Below are 16893 nucleotides of genomic sequence, written 5' to 3'. Positions count from 1 at the left end.
TTGGTTTTGTTTTGTTTTTTAAGAGACTGAAAAGGGTATGACATGAAGGGAGGTTTTGGATTAGGTAGAGCAGCACAAGGCGGATGTCTTTTGGGTAGAATGAAAGGACGCTTCAAAAACAAATGAAGCATCAGCACTTCTGGTGGAAAGATACTGACTAAATACAGATGAGGACAAATTCCCTTTTCTGAAGAAGAGCCAACTCCAACACTAGGAATTCAGCTGTAAGTCATACCTGCATTACAAATTTGTTAGTTACACCAACATACAGCCCTCAAAGGGATCTTAAAACCATGCTCCAGCTACAGAGGATGTTTTATTATTTCTGTGTAAGGGGAAGCTGAGAGGGCACACATTAAGGCTGAACAGTGGCTTAGCCTCCTTCAGAAATAGATAAAGGATTCTTTGATAGTTGTGCCCGCTGGGTTCATGAGTGAGACATGGGAATGCACTCCTTGTTCCGTAGCCTCAAGAATGTTACCCTGTAAATAGCTTTTGGGTCTGAGTGAGCCATCCCCATGAAAGGCTCCGAAAGCTCCTCCTTACCTTTGTGACCTGACTTAAGCCTTTGATCACTTTATTCTGGAGAGGAGGGGATATTTGTGCATAGCTGTTTGGTAGGAGTGCGGTTTCTTTGCCATCCCATTTTGAAATGAGAAGAGATAGATGTACCCTGTGTAACACTGCAGATTTGTGGCTCCCCAGTTCAGGATAGAGGAATCTCTCAAACACAACAATCTTAGCATCCCCTTTGGTATGCAGTGCTTACTTACTAGTCCTCTTTTATCAAGTCCATTCAGCAAGGGCCAAGTCAGCCTCTGCATGTTTTGACTAAATGATTTGGCTGAGATTTCATATTGGTAATATCTAGTTCTCTTGTTTTCCCTTTAATTTTTTATTTGTCTTTTGAGATGAGCCAGATAAATTTGACTCATCCAAAACAAACTTCGGGGAGCTTGAAGCTGGCTATCTGTGTCTGGGAATAACCTGTCTCATTCTGGGAATAAGCATCTTTTCAGTATGGGCAGCCAGTTAGCCTAAAACTGGTTTCTGGAGGGTTTTGTGTTCAGTGTTTTGAAAGGCAGCAGATTGAGTGCATCCAAAACTAGAAGAAGACAACAGTATTGGAACAGATAAATTCATCTTAACATGGAATTGAGTTTCAGAGTAGTAGTTTGTGGTGTCCCCTGGACTTGGGCATTACACTACCTTGTCATGGCAAATATATTCCCTTTGGCTTGGCAGACTGCATATGCGGATTGTACTGGTTTGGATGATGTGCTACAATAGTTTGGAATGGGTTCATAAATTCCTGTGCTTCTCCCTCTAAACCTCTTCTGTTTATGCTCCTTCTAAATCAGGATTTGGTGTTTATACAGGCAGAAAACACAATTCAGTGACTTCTAGATTGAGTCTATTTCCTTGTCCGGGTTGCCAGAGGAATATTGATCTTGGAGAACGTGGCATCAATGGCTTATTTCGCAACTTTACTTTGGAAACGATCGTGGAAAGATACAGACAGGCAGCCAGGGCAGCCATTGCTATTATGTGTGATTTCTGCAAGCCTCCACCTCAAGAATCCACTAAGAGCTGCATGGACTGCAGTGCAAGCTATTGCAATGAATGTTTCAAAGTACACCATCCTTGGGGAACTGTGAAAGCCCAGCATGAGTATGTAGCACCAACCACCAACTTCAGACCTAAGGTAGGTATAACATACCTTACAGAATTTGGGTTGCAGCATTTGCATATAGCTTCAAACGTATCTGTGCAACAGTAGTTGCTTATTGGGACCATTGTTGCTTTATTGACTCCAGCTGTTATTTATTGAGTGAAACATAAATTTCTGTTCTTGTTGATGCTGAAGTGGTTGTTATTGGAGGGGGCACTGAAAACATGTTTTAAGGTGACACTAAAACCAAGGATGTTTTACTTGCGGGAGTGGATCATGTTATTTGTCATTTTGGTTCTTTTTTTTTTCCTTCTGTTTTTGGAAGAGTAAATAGTCTTGAACATCTAGAATGGCAGTGCTTTTCTCTAAAATTATGGGTAAGGAGGATGCCTACGTGCAGTAAACTTAAAAAACCCAACACAACTGGCCTCCCCTCTGCCCCTTTAAAGCAGGTTTCCTTTAGATGTTTTGTGCTTGAACTTGATCCATCACAAAGCCATCTCCTTTCTTACCTTCTTCTTTGCACCTAGCAATAGCAAAAGGTGGAGTTCAGGTCTCCATTGTTATTACACCCTGTTATTTTTTTTAGCTATAGCAGAGGAGAAGAATGTAATGGCAAGTTTTCTACTTTACGTGCTGCTACTGCTGCACTTGTACAAAACCGAGTGATTGTCAAGTGCTGTTACTGTTGTTTTTCCTGCTAATCATGGTGCAGAACATGGCAGTGCCTTATTGAATTTAAGTTACATGATAGGAGGAATTGTCACAGCTGCCATCTCTCTAACAAGGGACCGCAGTAAGTCTTAATGTCCCAACACTTGCTGCATGCCTGTGGCCAGTGACCTCACTGGAGGTCCAGCAGATAGCAGGAATGCTAATGTTCAAGGAGTCCTGATTAATTTTTATTAAGTTAAGTAAATTTGATGAATGTGCAATGTGTACAAGGCTCTTGCTGGTGGTGTACCTTCTTTCTGAAGCTGGAAAAATTTGAGCCTCAAAGGTTAGCGAGCAGATGATAGTGAATATGCAGAAGTCCACTTACTGCTGTCTTGAGTCTAACACATTCATTCCAGTTAAGAGCAAGCATGTGCTTGATGTGCTTTAAAATGCACTAGCACACACCTGTCTTGTCCCTTTATAGGATAAATGAACAAGGTAAAAGTTTGCATGCTGTCTTCTGGCTCTTGATCTAAAATGCTGTAAAGCTCCTTAAAAAATTTCGTTTTATGGTATCTAAACCCTTAAAATACCAAGGGCATCTTGTGATCCTTGTGTATTCTTAAAGGTACCATATGTTGTTATACTACATGCAGCCTGAATTTGATTTTAAAAGTCAGTAGTTGAATTATCCTGAAGTAGAGCAAAGGAGGGGGAGAAGTGATTTAGACCATCCTGTCCTTGATTTATCACGTGTATCCATGTGTGGGATTTAGCTTTTTTAAATAATGTGTGAAGACAGATGTACTATTTAAAAAAAAAGAACACCCCCCCCCCCCCCCCCCCGAACTATGCTATAGTTAAATTGACTATAGATACATCTACTATGTAGGAAGACTTCCCAACAACAGTAAACTGATGTTTACTGTGCTCTTATAGAGACTTTTTTGAGGACTGCTTGAGCTTAATAGAAAGAAAAAAAGAAAGAAAAGTGCATTTTTCATTGCACTGCATTGTTAAGACCTGAACTGAATGCATGGAGTATTTGCTGGTCTCCTAAACAATGTTCTCAGTCATGACTTTCGTTTAGAACCAGACTGGACAGCACTTTGTAACGTATGTGGTGGGGATGGGAGAAGCACATACTGGGCTGTTTGTTCTTGAATTTTAAGAGAACTAGACAAGGTAATCTGCTGACCTGCCTCTAGCTTGTGTGCTATAATTCTTGCTTATATGAGCTATGCACTGCTGTGGAAAAATTACTGCCACAGACTAACAGCATGACTGCATGACTTTTTGGAGATGTCAGATGTCTACCTGCACAGCTCATTTTCCTGAAAGTTCCCTATTTTTCTTTCCTTTTCTCAAATCCAGCAGTCAATGAAAATGAGATAGCTTATGACATATTCTGCTTAATGATAGTCTTTTGTACCAAGATGGCAGTGAGATTAGTGTCTTTGGGCTTTTCACCATAGCCTAAGATAACATTTGGGGGCTTGAAAGTTGGTTTTGGACGTGGCCTGCTATTTGAGATTAGGGTGCTCATGTTTACGCTACTCACAATTTTCTCCTTCTGTGCCCTTTTCTGTCCTTTTTTGTGTGCGTGTCTGAAAAGGTGATACTTTTAAAACTTGAGTATTGGCACAGCTATCTTGTTCTTCCATATTGGCACACCTGTCTTGTTCTTTTGCTTGATATGCAATGGAAAAGCTTTGTCAAGAGCTCTTCTGTGGTAACAGGGAGTAGATGGACCCAAATCAAATGCTGTCTTTCAGTCCTCTGGAATGAGGCAAAATGTTATTTGTTTGTTTCTTTTTTTTTTTTTTTTTTTTAACAACCTTTCCTCCCATCTTAGATAGGTTTATCTGTTGCTTGAGATTGGAGTTGAGCAGCACTTCCCCCCACTTTGAGGAGTTATTTCAATATGTTCAGTTTTTGAAAGATGATTTTTAGTGAACACCAGCATTTTTGCAATGTTGTTTATGCTGATACTGGAATTAGCGCTCAGCATGAACAACTCGTAATTGGAGTCAGACAGAGAAGCTGAAACACTGGAGCCTTTTGTCTTTAAAATGACCGTGACTGGCGGTGGCTGCATTTCATTTGTTGCTCCAAGAGCAGCGGCTATGTGGCTGGTCAGAGTGTAGCTTAGACTCAAATCATTACAGTATTATGTCAGCTTTTGCTTTAAGAAACAGTTCATGGCTGTTTCAAGAGATGCTGGCATGGACATGGTTAAATTTGACAGGGTGGGTATGTTATATATTGCATTTACAGAACAGGAGTGTAGGGAGCTTGAGGCATGCAAACAGCTTCAGGGATTAGCAAAACAGTTGATTGCAGTATAGATGCTATGTGGTGTGTACGCTGACATTGCCACGTGTTTACTCACTGTTAGACTTCGTCAGACTGTGTGTGTCCATCTGCTGCCTTTCACTGGTGTGGACAAATATAGAAGAGGGAAGATAAACCGAATATAAAAAAATCTACTGATGAAATCAGACACGGCTGTGGGATGCTTGAGAGTTTTGATGATTTGTTAAGCACCTCAGTTTTTAGAAGCACACCTGTGTTCTCTCTGGTCTCTATTTTTTTCAGATTTTGATGTGTCCAGAACATGAAATGGAGGGGGTGAACATGTACTGTGAAATCTGCAGAAGGCCTGTTTGTCACCTTTGTAAACTGGGTGGATATCATGCAAACCATCGAGTAACAACCATGAGCACTGCCTACAAAACCCTTAAGGTAAAAGTAAATATTGTTGGACCTGACCTTAGGAAGGGGAAGAGTAGTGAAGGGCTGGTGTTAAGGGCAAGTTCCCTCTGGCAGGAAGCCAGGATGTGTGTTTAGAGGACACTGAACTAGTCATGAGGCATGCTGTTGTGCAATATCTGTTACTGTGTATATTAGTGTGGCATAGTGTGTGTCTGAGAAACTGTATTTTCCATGAGGTTTGAAACATAACCCCTTAGAAGTGTTTCCACCTTATTTTAGCCAAGTGTACAGCAGTATTGACCAGTGGAGAAGGTTTAAGCAGTTAACATTGAACAATCTAGCTTTCTGAAAATAACTGTCCTTGTGGCTTGGGTTAGCTGATACTTTAGAAGCACCCCTGAAAACTTTGCATCTGAAGTGTCTGTTGGGACCTTATAAATTTCTGAAGTTGCGTAGCTGTTACTTCCCTAAGCACAGTACAGCAGGGAAGACTTGGAAAGATTGCTTTGTTTTTAAAGAATGATTGCTGCTACCTCCTCTTCTTCCTTTTCTTCCTCTCTTCCTCGCAGGGAAAGAAAAAAAAGACCAGACCCGCCTGTCTTGTGCTCTTTGGCCTCCTTGCGAGTTTGCAAGGCTTTTCCTGTACAGCTGTTAACTCTTGCAACTAAGGAAGTGCAGAGACACTCATAAGTTCACGCTTAGAACTACTCATTTTTCTAGCAAATCTTAATAGAAATGACTTAATAACTAACAAGGCTTTTCTGTAAGTTTAAGCCTCATGTTCCTAGCCTTAAGAAAGGGTGACTCCTGTGGCTGGGGAAGAATGAGCCAGGTCAGGCAGTTGCCTCTTGTCTTTAGAGGCTGTGCCCCAAGCTCTGCTCACAGCAGTGGCCTGATGTCCCTGTGCAGCAATGGCAGGTCACCGAGCAATTCTGTGTGGGCTTGCTGCTCCTAACTGGTGGCAGGCTGTTGTCCTTTTAACTAGATCAGCTGAGTGCTACCTGGATGACGTGCCTGTGCTGTTTGTCAGTTTGGGTGAGACACCCTTATTCTGCCAGCTTCCTATTTTTTTTTAATAGGAGAAACTTTCAAAAGATATCAAGTACCTCATCAGTAAGGAGAGCCAGGTGAGAGCTCACATCATGCAGCTGGATCTGCTGCTGAAAGAAACGGAGGTAAGAGTGACTTGTGGGTTGTCTGGGGATGGCCCTTGCAAAGACTTGAACTGTTTTCAGTGAAGTGTTGAAAATCCTTTTTTTTTTTTCAGTTAGCCAGTAGAACAATTTCTGAATGGTTTGTGTTGGTCGTGAATCATACACAATAAGACATAATCCTGACAGTGTGGGAAATCTGGGCAACATACAGAGTGAAGTTAAGTTTTGGGTGCTGCTGTTGAATTGAAATACAGCTTATTTGACACTTTAACCAAAGAGACGTGTTTTACATTTACAGCTCTTGTGTATTAATGGTGCCACGCAGTTTATGCTGTCTGTTTACCTTGAGGATGTTGCAGTGAAATCAGAATTAAGGGAAAAATCCCCCTGCAGAAGAGTCATAGTTGGAAATCACATAGAAGCTGAAAAAGACAATGGCAGAAATTGCAGGAGCTCCTGGACCTGCCTCTGTCTTGATACAGATTGTCTTTCTGTGCTTCTCAGTGCCTTTTGTTCAGGGCACTAGTCAGAGGTAGCACTACAGTTCTGAGGGCATCCGTGAGAAACTGGGCTGGACCTCCGGTTCAGGGTGATGGGGGAAGGTGGAAGAGCACCTAGCTCTTGGGCACAAAGACTTTGAGACTGACCTGCTTGCTTTTCCATGAGCTGTTTAGACAAATGCCATGCATAACTCAAGGCGCAGTCAGAGGAACACTTTCCTGCTCTTGGTTCTCGGTGTTAGGGCACTAAAGGCTAGCTTGGGTGCAGCGCTGATGGCGTTGTCAGTCCCAAAGAGCATAACAGAGCTCATTAGTCTTGTCTGTCAAGCGCCTGACTAGATTGCTGTGATACCTTGAACAACCTTATGTATGTTTCTGTACACAGCCGCAGCTGTGGAATCTGTCTGAGTGTCTTTTGCTCCCTTCTAGTGCAACAGTGAAAGGGCTAAAGAAGAAGCATCTCAGAGTTTTGAGAAATTATTTCATGTCCTGGAAGAGAAGAAGTCTGCAGCCCTTAGGGCAATTGAAGCTTCTAAGACTTTAAGGCTGGAGAAATTGCAAATGCAAGCAGAAGAATACCAGGGGCTCCTGGAAAATAATGGCCTTGTCGGATATGCCCAAGAAGTGCTTAAAGAAACTGATCCATCTTGTTTTGTTCAAACAGCAAAACAACTTCACGTCAGGTATCTGAATTACCTTCTGTTTGAGGGACGGGTACCCTTCCAGGATGTCTGGTCAGCCGTATTGTTTTGACACCTGCTAGCAAAGTACGGAATGTCTTGCAGAGGTTCAGGAGGTGGTCCCGGTACCGTTCAGTAGCAGTAATTAGAGTGTGCGTTCAAAAACAGCACGCAGGAGGGGCCCTGTCCTGTGGCAACACCGAGCCTCCCTCAGTAGGACTGCAGTGGAAGGGTGGCTTGTTCAGCTCACTGCCGCATTCCTTTGCTCAGAGATTGTATCGGGTATTTGCAAGTTAATCAAACATGTCTCTTCCGGCTTTAAACGCTTTCATCTTAATGGCTGCTCTCCGTGAGTGCTTCACACCTATTTTGCTCTTTGAGCATAATGCCTCAAATTGTTAAAATGCTCTGCCAACAGAATTGCCTGTTCCTTACCTTTACACGGTTGTACAAACAGCCTTTAAATGTTGCCTTTGAATTCTGTCTAGAGAGGCAGAACTTTCTGGGAGGTATCAGTAACTATATGAAGATGGAACTTTTTGGAAAGCAAAGCTTAGCAATTTCGTTTAAGGAATGCACACACGTGAATTCCCTTTTCTCTCTTCTGCCATGCCTCTGCTTCTGCGCTGTCAGAATCCAAAAAGCTACCGAATCTCTGAAGAGCTTCCGGCCAGCAGCTGGAGCTACTTTTGAAGACTTTGTGGTGGACATAGCCAAGCAAGAGGAGATCCTTGGTGACTTGTCTTTCCATTCCAATGGTAAGTTGCGAGCGCACCAGCTCATTGCCAAGTTACAGCTTTAAGGGCTGCTCTGAAAGAGGCAAAACTTAGGCAGGGCTGCAGCTGCAGAAGTCAGTCTTGTGACTTGTGTTGTCCTTTCTGTCTCTGTGATCCACAAGGCATTACCTGGCAGCAATGGTAATGAAGCTTCAGCTTTGGTAACGAAGCTAAGACGCCATTGCTTTCAGTGCCAGTTAACACTGGCTTCCAAAATATTGTAGATCAGTAATACTAGGTCTTTGCAGATGCTTTTTGTTGCACGACAAAAAAGAATAGTTTTCATATGCTTTTTTAGCTGCCAGTAGAAACAGTAGAACAATACAACTGTGAAAGCAAAAACAGAAAGCGAAGGTTTTATTTAAGTGCACATCCAGAACCATCCTCATCTGCACTCATGAATTGAGCCAGATTCCCCCCTGCGACTCATGGTGCTGTAGCCACTCAACAAAGGGCTTGTATATGAATTCCAAACCAAGGTGTATCTAAATGTGAGGGTTATCTGTCGTTCCAGGTCTGGAAATACCAGAGATCAATGAAGAGCAAAGCAGAATATACAACAAAGCTCTGATCAGCTGGGAATGCCCTGGGAATGTCGACTCGGCTGATATCTATGTCCTTGAATATCGTAAGCTTAATAGAGAAGATGAGACTGAGATGTGGCAGGTCGAAGTTTGCAGCAAGAGCAAAGTAATATCTGATCTTGATGATGACAGCAGCTATGCCTTTAGAGTTCGCGGATATAAAGGCTCCATCTGTAGCCCTTGGAGCCGAGAAGTTGTTTTGCGTACTCCTCCAGCTCCAGGTATGGGGTTTTCTTATTTCCGCAAGGTGCTGGATCTGTGTCTGTCGGTGTTGAGAGCTGTATGTACGTAGTTCCAGTAGCTCCCAGACTTTGACTATACAGTTACTAGTTGCATAAATGTTTAGAAGCACTGTTAATGGGTTAAGCAGGTAGCATGCTGAGACTGTGTTAAATTGCATGATGTTCCTGGTAGCCTTCAAAAGTGAGAAATCCCAGTGCCAGTGTATATGCAAATGTAGTTTATAAGCACAGGAGGCCAAATACCTAACTAAGAGGAAAATTTTTTGGGATACTGTTTTTCAGTTTTCAGTTTTCTTTTTGATGACAAATGTGGGTACAACAGTGAACATCTCCTGCTGAACCCAGGAAGAACCTCTGTGGAGAGCAGGGCTGGATTTCCTCTGCTGTTGGGATCTGAGCGTCTGCAGGTCGGATGCTACACAACCTTGGATTACATCATTGGTGACACTGGGATTGCCAAAGGGAAGCACTTCTGGGCTTTTCACGTGGAAGCTTATTCATACCTGGTGAAAGTGGGAGTTGTTTCTAGCCACCAGATAAATAAATTGTTCCATAATAGCCACGACGTGACCAGCCCAAGGTAAATTGCATACTCTTGCTTAATACATGTTTTATAGAAGGAGATGTCTTTTTAAAAATACAAATAAAGAGCGGTTCTGGCCTCCATTAGTACACAAGGTGAACCTAACCAGTGCAAAGTAGCTTGAAGGATATGGTGTAAGCAGGTTGTCCTGTTCATCGTCTACAGTTAGCGGGGAAAATGTGCTCGTTACCCAGAGTCCTATTTTCTTTCTTTTGAGGGTAGAAATCAGGTTTCTATAGATGTCAAGATATGTCACTTAAAGCAAGAAGGTAAAAAATACAAATATTGCAAGATTGAAGCAATGCTTAATTGTCAGTAGTAAGACTCCGCCTTCATTCCTTAAGCATGCCAAGTTTGGCAGCCGTTCAGAGGTACGATGTTCACTGTGCACATCTGTGTATCTTTGCTGTAGCTTGTGTCACGGTGGATTCCAAGCCACTGGCTTATCCCAGGCTGTGTGCTTGCGTGTGGTACTGGAGTGCTAACTGAGGAGAAGCTCAGTGGACAGTGGACAAACGAGCAAAAAGATTTCCAGCTCTCAATTACAGTTGTACTAAGCCTGGACGTGCCTAAGAACTGCAGGCTGGGAGGCTGTCTGCTGGGGACTCTGAACTTTTCCAGGAATCTGACAAATGTATTGGCTTCCTCCTGGAAGTGTAAGAAAGCCAATGTCTTGAGCTGCTTAAAGTCAGATGGAGCCTTTTTGCAAAGTGAGGACTTAGGTCCTGATTTCCTGATTTCTTTTTCCGTATCCACACAAATATCTGGAAGAGTTGAGCTGACACACATCCAGCCTCCCACCAGAAACGCAAATCTAGGTAGGAATTGTCTGCACAGAAGAATGTCTGCTTCTGCAGTCTGACTTCTTCTGGGGACAGAAGCAGGGGGAAAAGCATGTAGACTGAACAAAGCTGGCTACAAACTTTTCCCCAGTAACCAGCTGGGAAACAGGGGTTCGGGGAAGCCTCCAGGCAGTGCCCTTTAAAAGCAACAAACAAAGTGGCAAGCCAAACAAACCAGATGCACCAATACCCTAAGCCTACCGTGTTGTGTTGTGAATTTTAAAAGGCAATGTAATACAGCAGTGGTGTGGAAAACTCATAGAACAACCGTAATGTTAAACGCATTTACTGGTGTCGCTTAACATTATGTAAATAAAGTTAAATGTATCTTGTCTGTAATGGTTAGTCATTTTCGCTAAATTACTTCTCAAGTTAACTAATTTACTGTTCCTGTAGGTTCATTAATGATTGCCTAGCATGAGTACACTCAGATACACCTGTTCCTTAGTAAAGCCTTCTATGGTCTCATCCGTATTAGTGTTTAGCTGTTATTGTTTGAAGTGGCCCATGTGAGTGTCCTCCACCTACGACAGGCATCTTCCCTCCTGGCTTAGGTAGATTTTTACCCCACAAGGTTTTCCAGGTAGTTGTGTAGTGTTACGTATCTTATGGAAGTGTTTTCTCCACTTCACATCACTGCTCCCACTGTGGAATTTGACAAAAGCAAACAGTTGTTTTTCTGTTCCAGATACGAGCAAGACAGTGGTCATGACAGTGGGAGTGAAGATACCTTCTTTGACTCATCGAAGCCTTGCACCCTGGTCACTTTAGGCATGAAGAAGTTCTTCATCCCCACGACACCTGCTGCCCCCAAGGATCCAGCAAGCAGAATCCTTCCCCTGCCATCGTGCTTGGGCATCTGCCTTGATTGTGACAATGGCAAGGTGGAGTTTTACGATGCAGACTGTATGAAATGCCTTTATGAGTGCAAGGTGAACTGCTCTAGCATGATGTACCCAATGTTTGCCTTAATGGGTGGCGCAGCCGTTCACCTTGAGGAAGCTGTCACAGCGAAGTATGAGGAGCATGACGACAACGTTTAGTGCGGTAACCTCTTTCTATTGCTGCTCTGAGATGGAGAATGACGGCGGAAGAGCTCTACCTTGTCCCGATTAATTATGTTCTACATATATGTTGTTCACAAGTCTCTCTGTCATGTCTTTTTTTAAACACGTTGTCCAGACGCTTCCCACACCAGTGTGAACTGTTCTGGGAACTCTCCTGCCTTTCTCGTGATCTGTGTGATGCTGTTCTCTACGGACTTTCTTGGCAGGAGGAAGCAGGAAAGAAGTTTAACTAGCAACCAAAATCACTCCTCATGGGTAGAAATCTGCCTTCTATGTAACTTAAATTCTTACGTAGTCAGTTTTGCACTTAATGAACAAAGCTGACAGCGTGTGAGTGCTGTTCTCCTTTTAAGAGATCTGCCTGAAATGCCTCTGAGGGATCAAACGCCTTCCAAATAACCCCAGAGCACCGGGGTTGGGCCTTTCAGCACGAAAAATTATACACCAGACAGCAGTCGGAACTGCATATGAACGTTTAGCTTGTATTTGGAAAGAGAAGGGTAAACTAGAATGCGATTGCATGTCATATACCTTTGATGTGGCTGTAAGCTAGAACTCTGACACCTGGTGTCATGCAGTTGGTGGCATAATGATAAGTTTCTTTACTCTTCTGGGCTTTTACTATAGGCTGCAAACAATAGAGTGCAATTCTACTTGAAGTACAGAATTCAATGTCCAAAATCAAAGGTGTTTGCATGTGTGAGTAGTTGTACCTGGTAGTTAGGCAAAAGCAAATGAGTTCTTGACGTCAGTTGTAATATGTGAACGTTAAATAATCAGGTATTTCTTAATTTTTTTTATCTAGTAGCAGCTTGTTTTTCTAGTAAGAATGTAAAAAAATGCACTGATTAAGTTATGAGACCCTATTTCTGCCTTAAAGGATGTCTCCCCTCAAATTTCTGTTCCCGTCATGTTAAAAACTATCCCACGGTAGTTTTTCATAGAAACACAGAACTACAGATCGGTTTGGGTTGGAAAAGACCTTTCAAAATCATCTAGTACAACCCCCTGCCATGGGCAGGGGTATCTTTCACTAGATGAAGTTGTTCAAAGCTCTCTTCAACCTGACGTTGAGCACTTCCAGGGATGGGACATCCACAGCTGCTCTGGGCAGCCCGTTCCAGGGTCTTCCCACCCTCAGTGTTAGAAATGTCTTCCTTAAATCTGATCTAAACACACCCTTGTTACATTTAAAACTGTTGCCCCTGGTCCTGGCTTTACCAAGGCCTGTAGAAAGTTTCTCTCCATCATTCTTGCAAGCCCTCCTTATCTATGGAAAGGCCACAGTGAAGTCTCCCTGGGGCCTTCCCTTCTCCAGGCTGAGTAAGGCCAACTCTCTCAGCCTTTCCAGGGTGTTCCAGCCTTCTGATCGTTTCTGTGGGCCTCCCCTGGACCTGCTTCATGCTGGGGGCCTCAGAGCCAGATGCAATACTCCGCGTGGGGTCTTAGGAGAGCAGAGTGGGAGAATCCACTCCCTTGCCCCTCTGGCCACCCAGCAGCCCAGGATGCAATTGGCTTTCTGGGCTGTGGGTGCGCATCGCTGGTACAAGTTCGATTTTTCTCCCACCGGGATGTCCAAGTCCTTCTCTGCAGGGCTGCTCTCCATCCCCGGTCTGTATTGATACCAGGAGGTTGCCCCGACCCGGGTGCAGGACCTTGCGCTTGGCCTTGGTGAACCTCATGAGGTTCACATGGGCACACTTCTCAAGCCTGTCAAGGTCCCTCTGGCGACTGAACTGCTCAGCTTGGTGTCAACTGCAGACTTGGTAAGGGTGCACCAAATCCCATTGTCTGCTCTTAGTGGAGGTACTACCAGTGCCAGTAGAAACCCCTCCCTGAGGGACACCACTTGTTCCTGGTTTCCACTTGCATGCTGAGCTGTTGACTATAAAACTCTTTGCCCATGGCCACCCAGGCAGTTCCTGCTCCATCCATCAAGCCCATCCCTCTCAAATTTAGAGGGAAGAATGTTGTGGGGGATCATATCAAAGGCCTGACAGCAGTCCAGGTATATGACATCGGTAGCTCTTCCCTTGTCTGCTGATGCAGCCACTCCACCACAGAGGGCCACTAGGGGAGTCAGGCACAATTTGCCTGTGGTGAACCCTTGCTGGCTGTCGCTAATCACCTCCCTGTCTTCCGTGGGTTTTGAGATGCCTTCCAGGAGGATCCATCATGTGCTCTTACTGGCCACGGCGGTGGACTGCATCTGTCGATAGAAATCTCTGTGAAAAAACATGGGGGTTACTTGCACTGTTAACTTGTGGTGTGGAAAAATCAGGATCTAAAGTGACGGATGTTTCTAATACATACTCGGTGCTTTCTAATTTGGGGATATGCTTTCTAATTTGGGGATAGTGTTGCGTCTTGATGAGTGTGTGTGAGAAGTATGCTTACTAAGTACATGTATACAGCTGTAGAGCTACGAAATGGGACCTGAAAAATCACAACACACTTAGAAGAATGTAGCTCATAATGCAAAACCTTTGTGCCCTTTGCTGTCTGAACTGTCGCACTGACCTGACCCAGAGCCCACCCCTCCCAGTGTCCTCTCTCCCAGGCCTCTGCCTGGCGGCCCCTGTCACCTCTAATTGGCAGGAACGGTATCTGGCCAAAATGCCATCCGTGCCAAGGTGAGCACGACAGCCCTGTCGGGGCTAGAAAGGCCCAGCAAGGGCACCTTCTTGTTGGGGTCTCACCCGCAAATGTTTCTGCCTTAGTGAGGCTGTGTGGAAGCCTGCTGCACAGCTTTGTTGTGTGCTTGTATGAGAAGCACTTGGGCCTCCCAGGCAGCAGCGGGGAAGCAGTGGGTATCTCCTGGAACTTTCTCCTGCAGGAGAAATGGCAAATTGTCCCTCGTTACTTATCCTGTGAGTCATTGATTTTTGTAAAAGGTGGTTATCGTAGCCTTTCTTTCCCACTATGCCCTCCCCTTCACATTTCCTCCTGCTGTACTGGTAACCATCCTGCAACACCTCGTTTCTCCTCTCACCTTCTGAGGCTGACTAAAGGAGTCTTCCATACATGCACTCAGGCAAAGTCAAGGATGGCGCAATTATGTGTTTTCCTTCTTTTCATAGTCCTGAAACTGTATTTGCCCTTTTGTTCGATACTGAATATTAAGCTGACATTCACAAAGGTGGTTGCTGCAGTATTTTCCACACAGTCCTGTGGTCTAGTTGTACGTAAGCCGTGCAGATAAGGGTTTCCCCACCTTGTGTGAATTCTGCATTTGTTAATGTTGAGTTTCCTCTGCTCGTTTACCTGATCACTTAGTCCTGAGGCTCTCCTGCAGCTCTTCATTCACTCCTAGACTTGAATGTTCCCGAGTAGCTTCATAGGTAACACAAATGTGATCCTTTTTTGTTTGCTTGCTTTTCCAGATTTTGCAAAGTTGTAAGTGAGAGTCAGAAAATCTCTTTCTGCTGTTAAAATTGGTTGTTCCTTCCACTTTTTTCCCTCTCGTTTAATAAACCGTGACTGGCTGGGCAAGCACTGAAAACCTTTACACGTTACTACGCTGTGTTGAGTAGGTGGCTGACGTTCTTGTGTGTGTGAGCCCAGCAGTCAAACAGACCCAGGAGACAGGATTCTCTCTTCAGTAGCTGTGATTCTCCCATTGCACAGTCACCATTTGCCTGTTGATCTATGAAACCCAGTGTCAGCTGAAGGCTGTAGATCACAGCGTTGAATTTTCCAGGTGTTGTTCCCAGGCTAGATCTCCTTCCACAGACAAATGCATCATTCTTGGTTCCTCTGTTTCAGAAACTGGTCTAAACTAGAGGTTTTGCGTCATGGTTAGCACTGCCCAGTTCCACATTTGGATGCACCTGGACCAATACCGTGGGGCTGCAGCGTTTTGTTAGTTCATAGAAAGATGCATAATCTGGAACACTCCATCTTGGACACGAAGACGGTCTCTCAGACTCATTTATTAAAAGATAAATTGAGATTTACTGGTTTGAGAATATAGAAGTAAGATATAAAAAATTTGTCCCGTCATCCGCCCCCCCCCCCCATTAGCTTTATCTAGCTTTATCTTACTTTCATTTAAGATTTGCTGTGCTATGCAATTACTTACTCTACTGGACAGAGCCTGATACTATTTTAAACATTTATCTGCCTTTTGGTATGTCTGCTTGTATTTATCTCATTCTGAGTTTAGAAATGGATTTGGCTTTTGGTATTACTTGAATACTTAGGATGCATTCATGACAGTACTCTGTGGTGCTGACTCCACCTTATTAAATGAGCCCCCCCCCACTGTCAGAGGCACTGACAACTCACTGTCAGAGTTGTTCGGCTACAATGGAAGCGTCACGTTTCAGAACTACAGTTCAGCAGTACTCGGCTATCCAGATACTTATTTTTCCAGAACAATTTTCTTCCTACGGAACAGCACTTTACAATGTAGACTAAGCTAAGAATGGTGTGGTATTGTGTGGATCTTTGTGCAATATAGCTGTTTGGTGACTACTGTGTGATTTGCAAAGCTCCATGCAGGATTGAATCATGTAGACACTTTTTAGATATCTAAAGCTTTAAAAAAACAGCCTTGTTTAAAAATATCCTGAAATGTAAACATGATGTGTGTGGTTCTTATTCTTTTTTTTTTTTTGAATAAAAGCTGAAAATACAGTAGCTGGGTCGTTCCCATTATTACATTGCAGCTCTGCAGTACCCTGGCTGGAATTGTATTTCTTACAATCGATGGCAACAGGTGACTTGCAGGGAAAAAGTTCTCAAGCGTGCCCATAAACCAGTCGCTCTAATTTGAGGAGAGGCTAAAGAATCTAGTTTGTCCTAATTGCCACATCAGGCTTTTACTTAAGCTGCTCTTTAGGAACTTGGCTGCCTGAGGGTCCCTCCCAGGGAGGGGAGGACTATGTGTGTGCAGAAGAGTGTTGGCTCTTGGTCCTTTTCAAGGGAACCCACCCTTTCCCTAACGGAGGCAGAAGATGGCCCTTAGCTCTGCAGCTGAGCAGCCCAGCCAAGAGACCTGAGTGCGGTTGGACGGAGCTGCCTTTCTCTGCAGTTCTGCAAATTGGTGCCAGTGCTGGAATCTGCGTTTATTTGAAAGTATGGTGTTTCCATTTGTCAACGCTGCTGCTTTCGGGATGCTTTTAAGTTCCAGCTTATGGTGGCAGCTGCCTTCAGGCCTGCTGTATGTGCACCGGCGAGTGCTGGAGGCTGTATTCACAGTGAGTGTCCTGTGACCTGTGCTGGTGTGGTTAAAGCAGCCGCAGAGCTGATATACGTACGTGTATGCTCTGGGACAGCAGGGCTGGAGCTCCTGGGGAAGCAGGAGTGTTGAAACCAAGGGCAGTATTCTGCTGCATTTTCTCAGCTTTCCTGTTTGACTGCCATCCTCACGTACGTGGTTCAAGGACACAAAAGACATGTTCATTGCTTGAAGTGGAT

The 16893-nt window shown here is 44.0% G+C and overlaps 1 protein-coding gene across 4 annotated transcripts in view; it reads left to right on the top strand.

Moving 5' to 3' along the window:
- The window catches only part of LOC308056277 (E3 ubiquitin-protein ligase TRIM36-like), a 31382-nt gene extending 15272 nt beyond the window's left edge, over nucleotides 1–16110 (top strand). For 3 of the 4 annotated variants that reach the window (XM_080371375.1, XM_080371377.1, XM_080371374.1), the window contains 8 exons: nucleotides 1362–1705; nucleotides 4928–5074; nucleotides 6124–6219; nucleotides 7128–7381; nucleotides 8012–8136; nucleotides 8669–8959; nucleotides 9263–9560; nucleotides 11094–16110. In XM_080371375.1, coding sequence (XP_080227501.1) covers nucleotides 1362–1705; nucleotides 4928–5074; nucleotides 6124–6219; nucleotides 7128–7381; nucleotides 8012–8136; nucleotides 8669–8959; nucleotides 9263–9560; nucleotides 11094–11448 — 1910 coding nt within the window. In that variant the 3' untranslated portion in view covers nucleotides 11449–16110. The remainder of the gene's footprint in view (nucleotides 1–1361; nucleotides 1706–4927; nucleotides 5075–6123; nucleotides 6220–7127; nucleotides 7382–8011; nucleotides 8137–8668; nucleotides 8960–9262; nucleotides 9561–11093) is intronic. The other variant, XM_080371376.1, reaches the window with a different exon arrangement.
- Nucleotides 16111–16893: the final 783 nt, after the last annotated feature.

Source organism: Falco punctatus (genome assembly GCF_963210335.1).
Source record: "Falco punctatus genome assembly, chromosome: Z".
Lineage (NCBI taxonomy): Eukaryota > Metazoa > Chordata > Aves > Falconiformes > Falconidae > Falco > Falco punctatus.
Note: the sequence above shows the minus strand (reverse complement) of the source record. Positions and strands in the feature narration are given on the sequence as shown.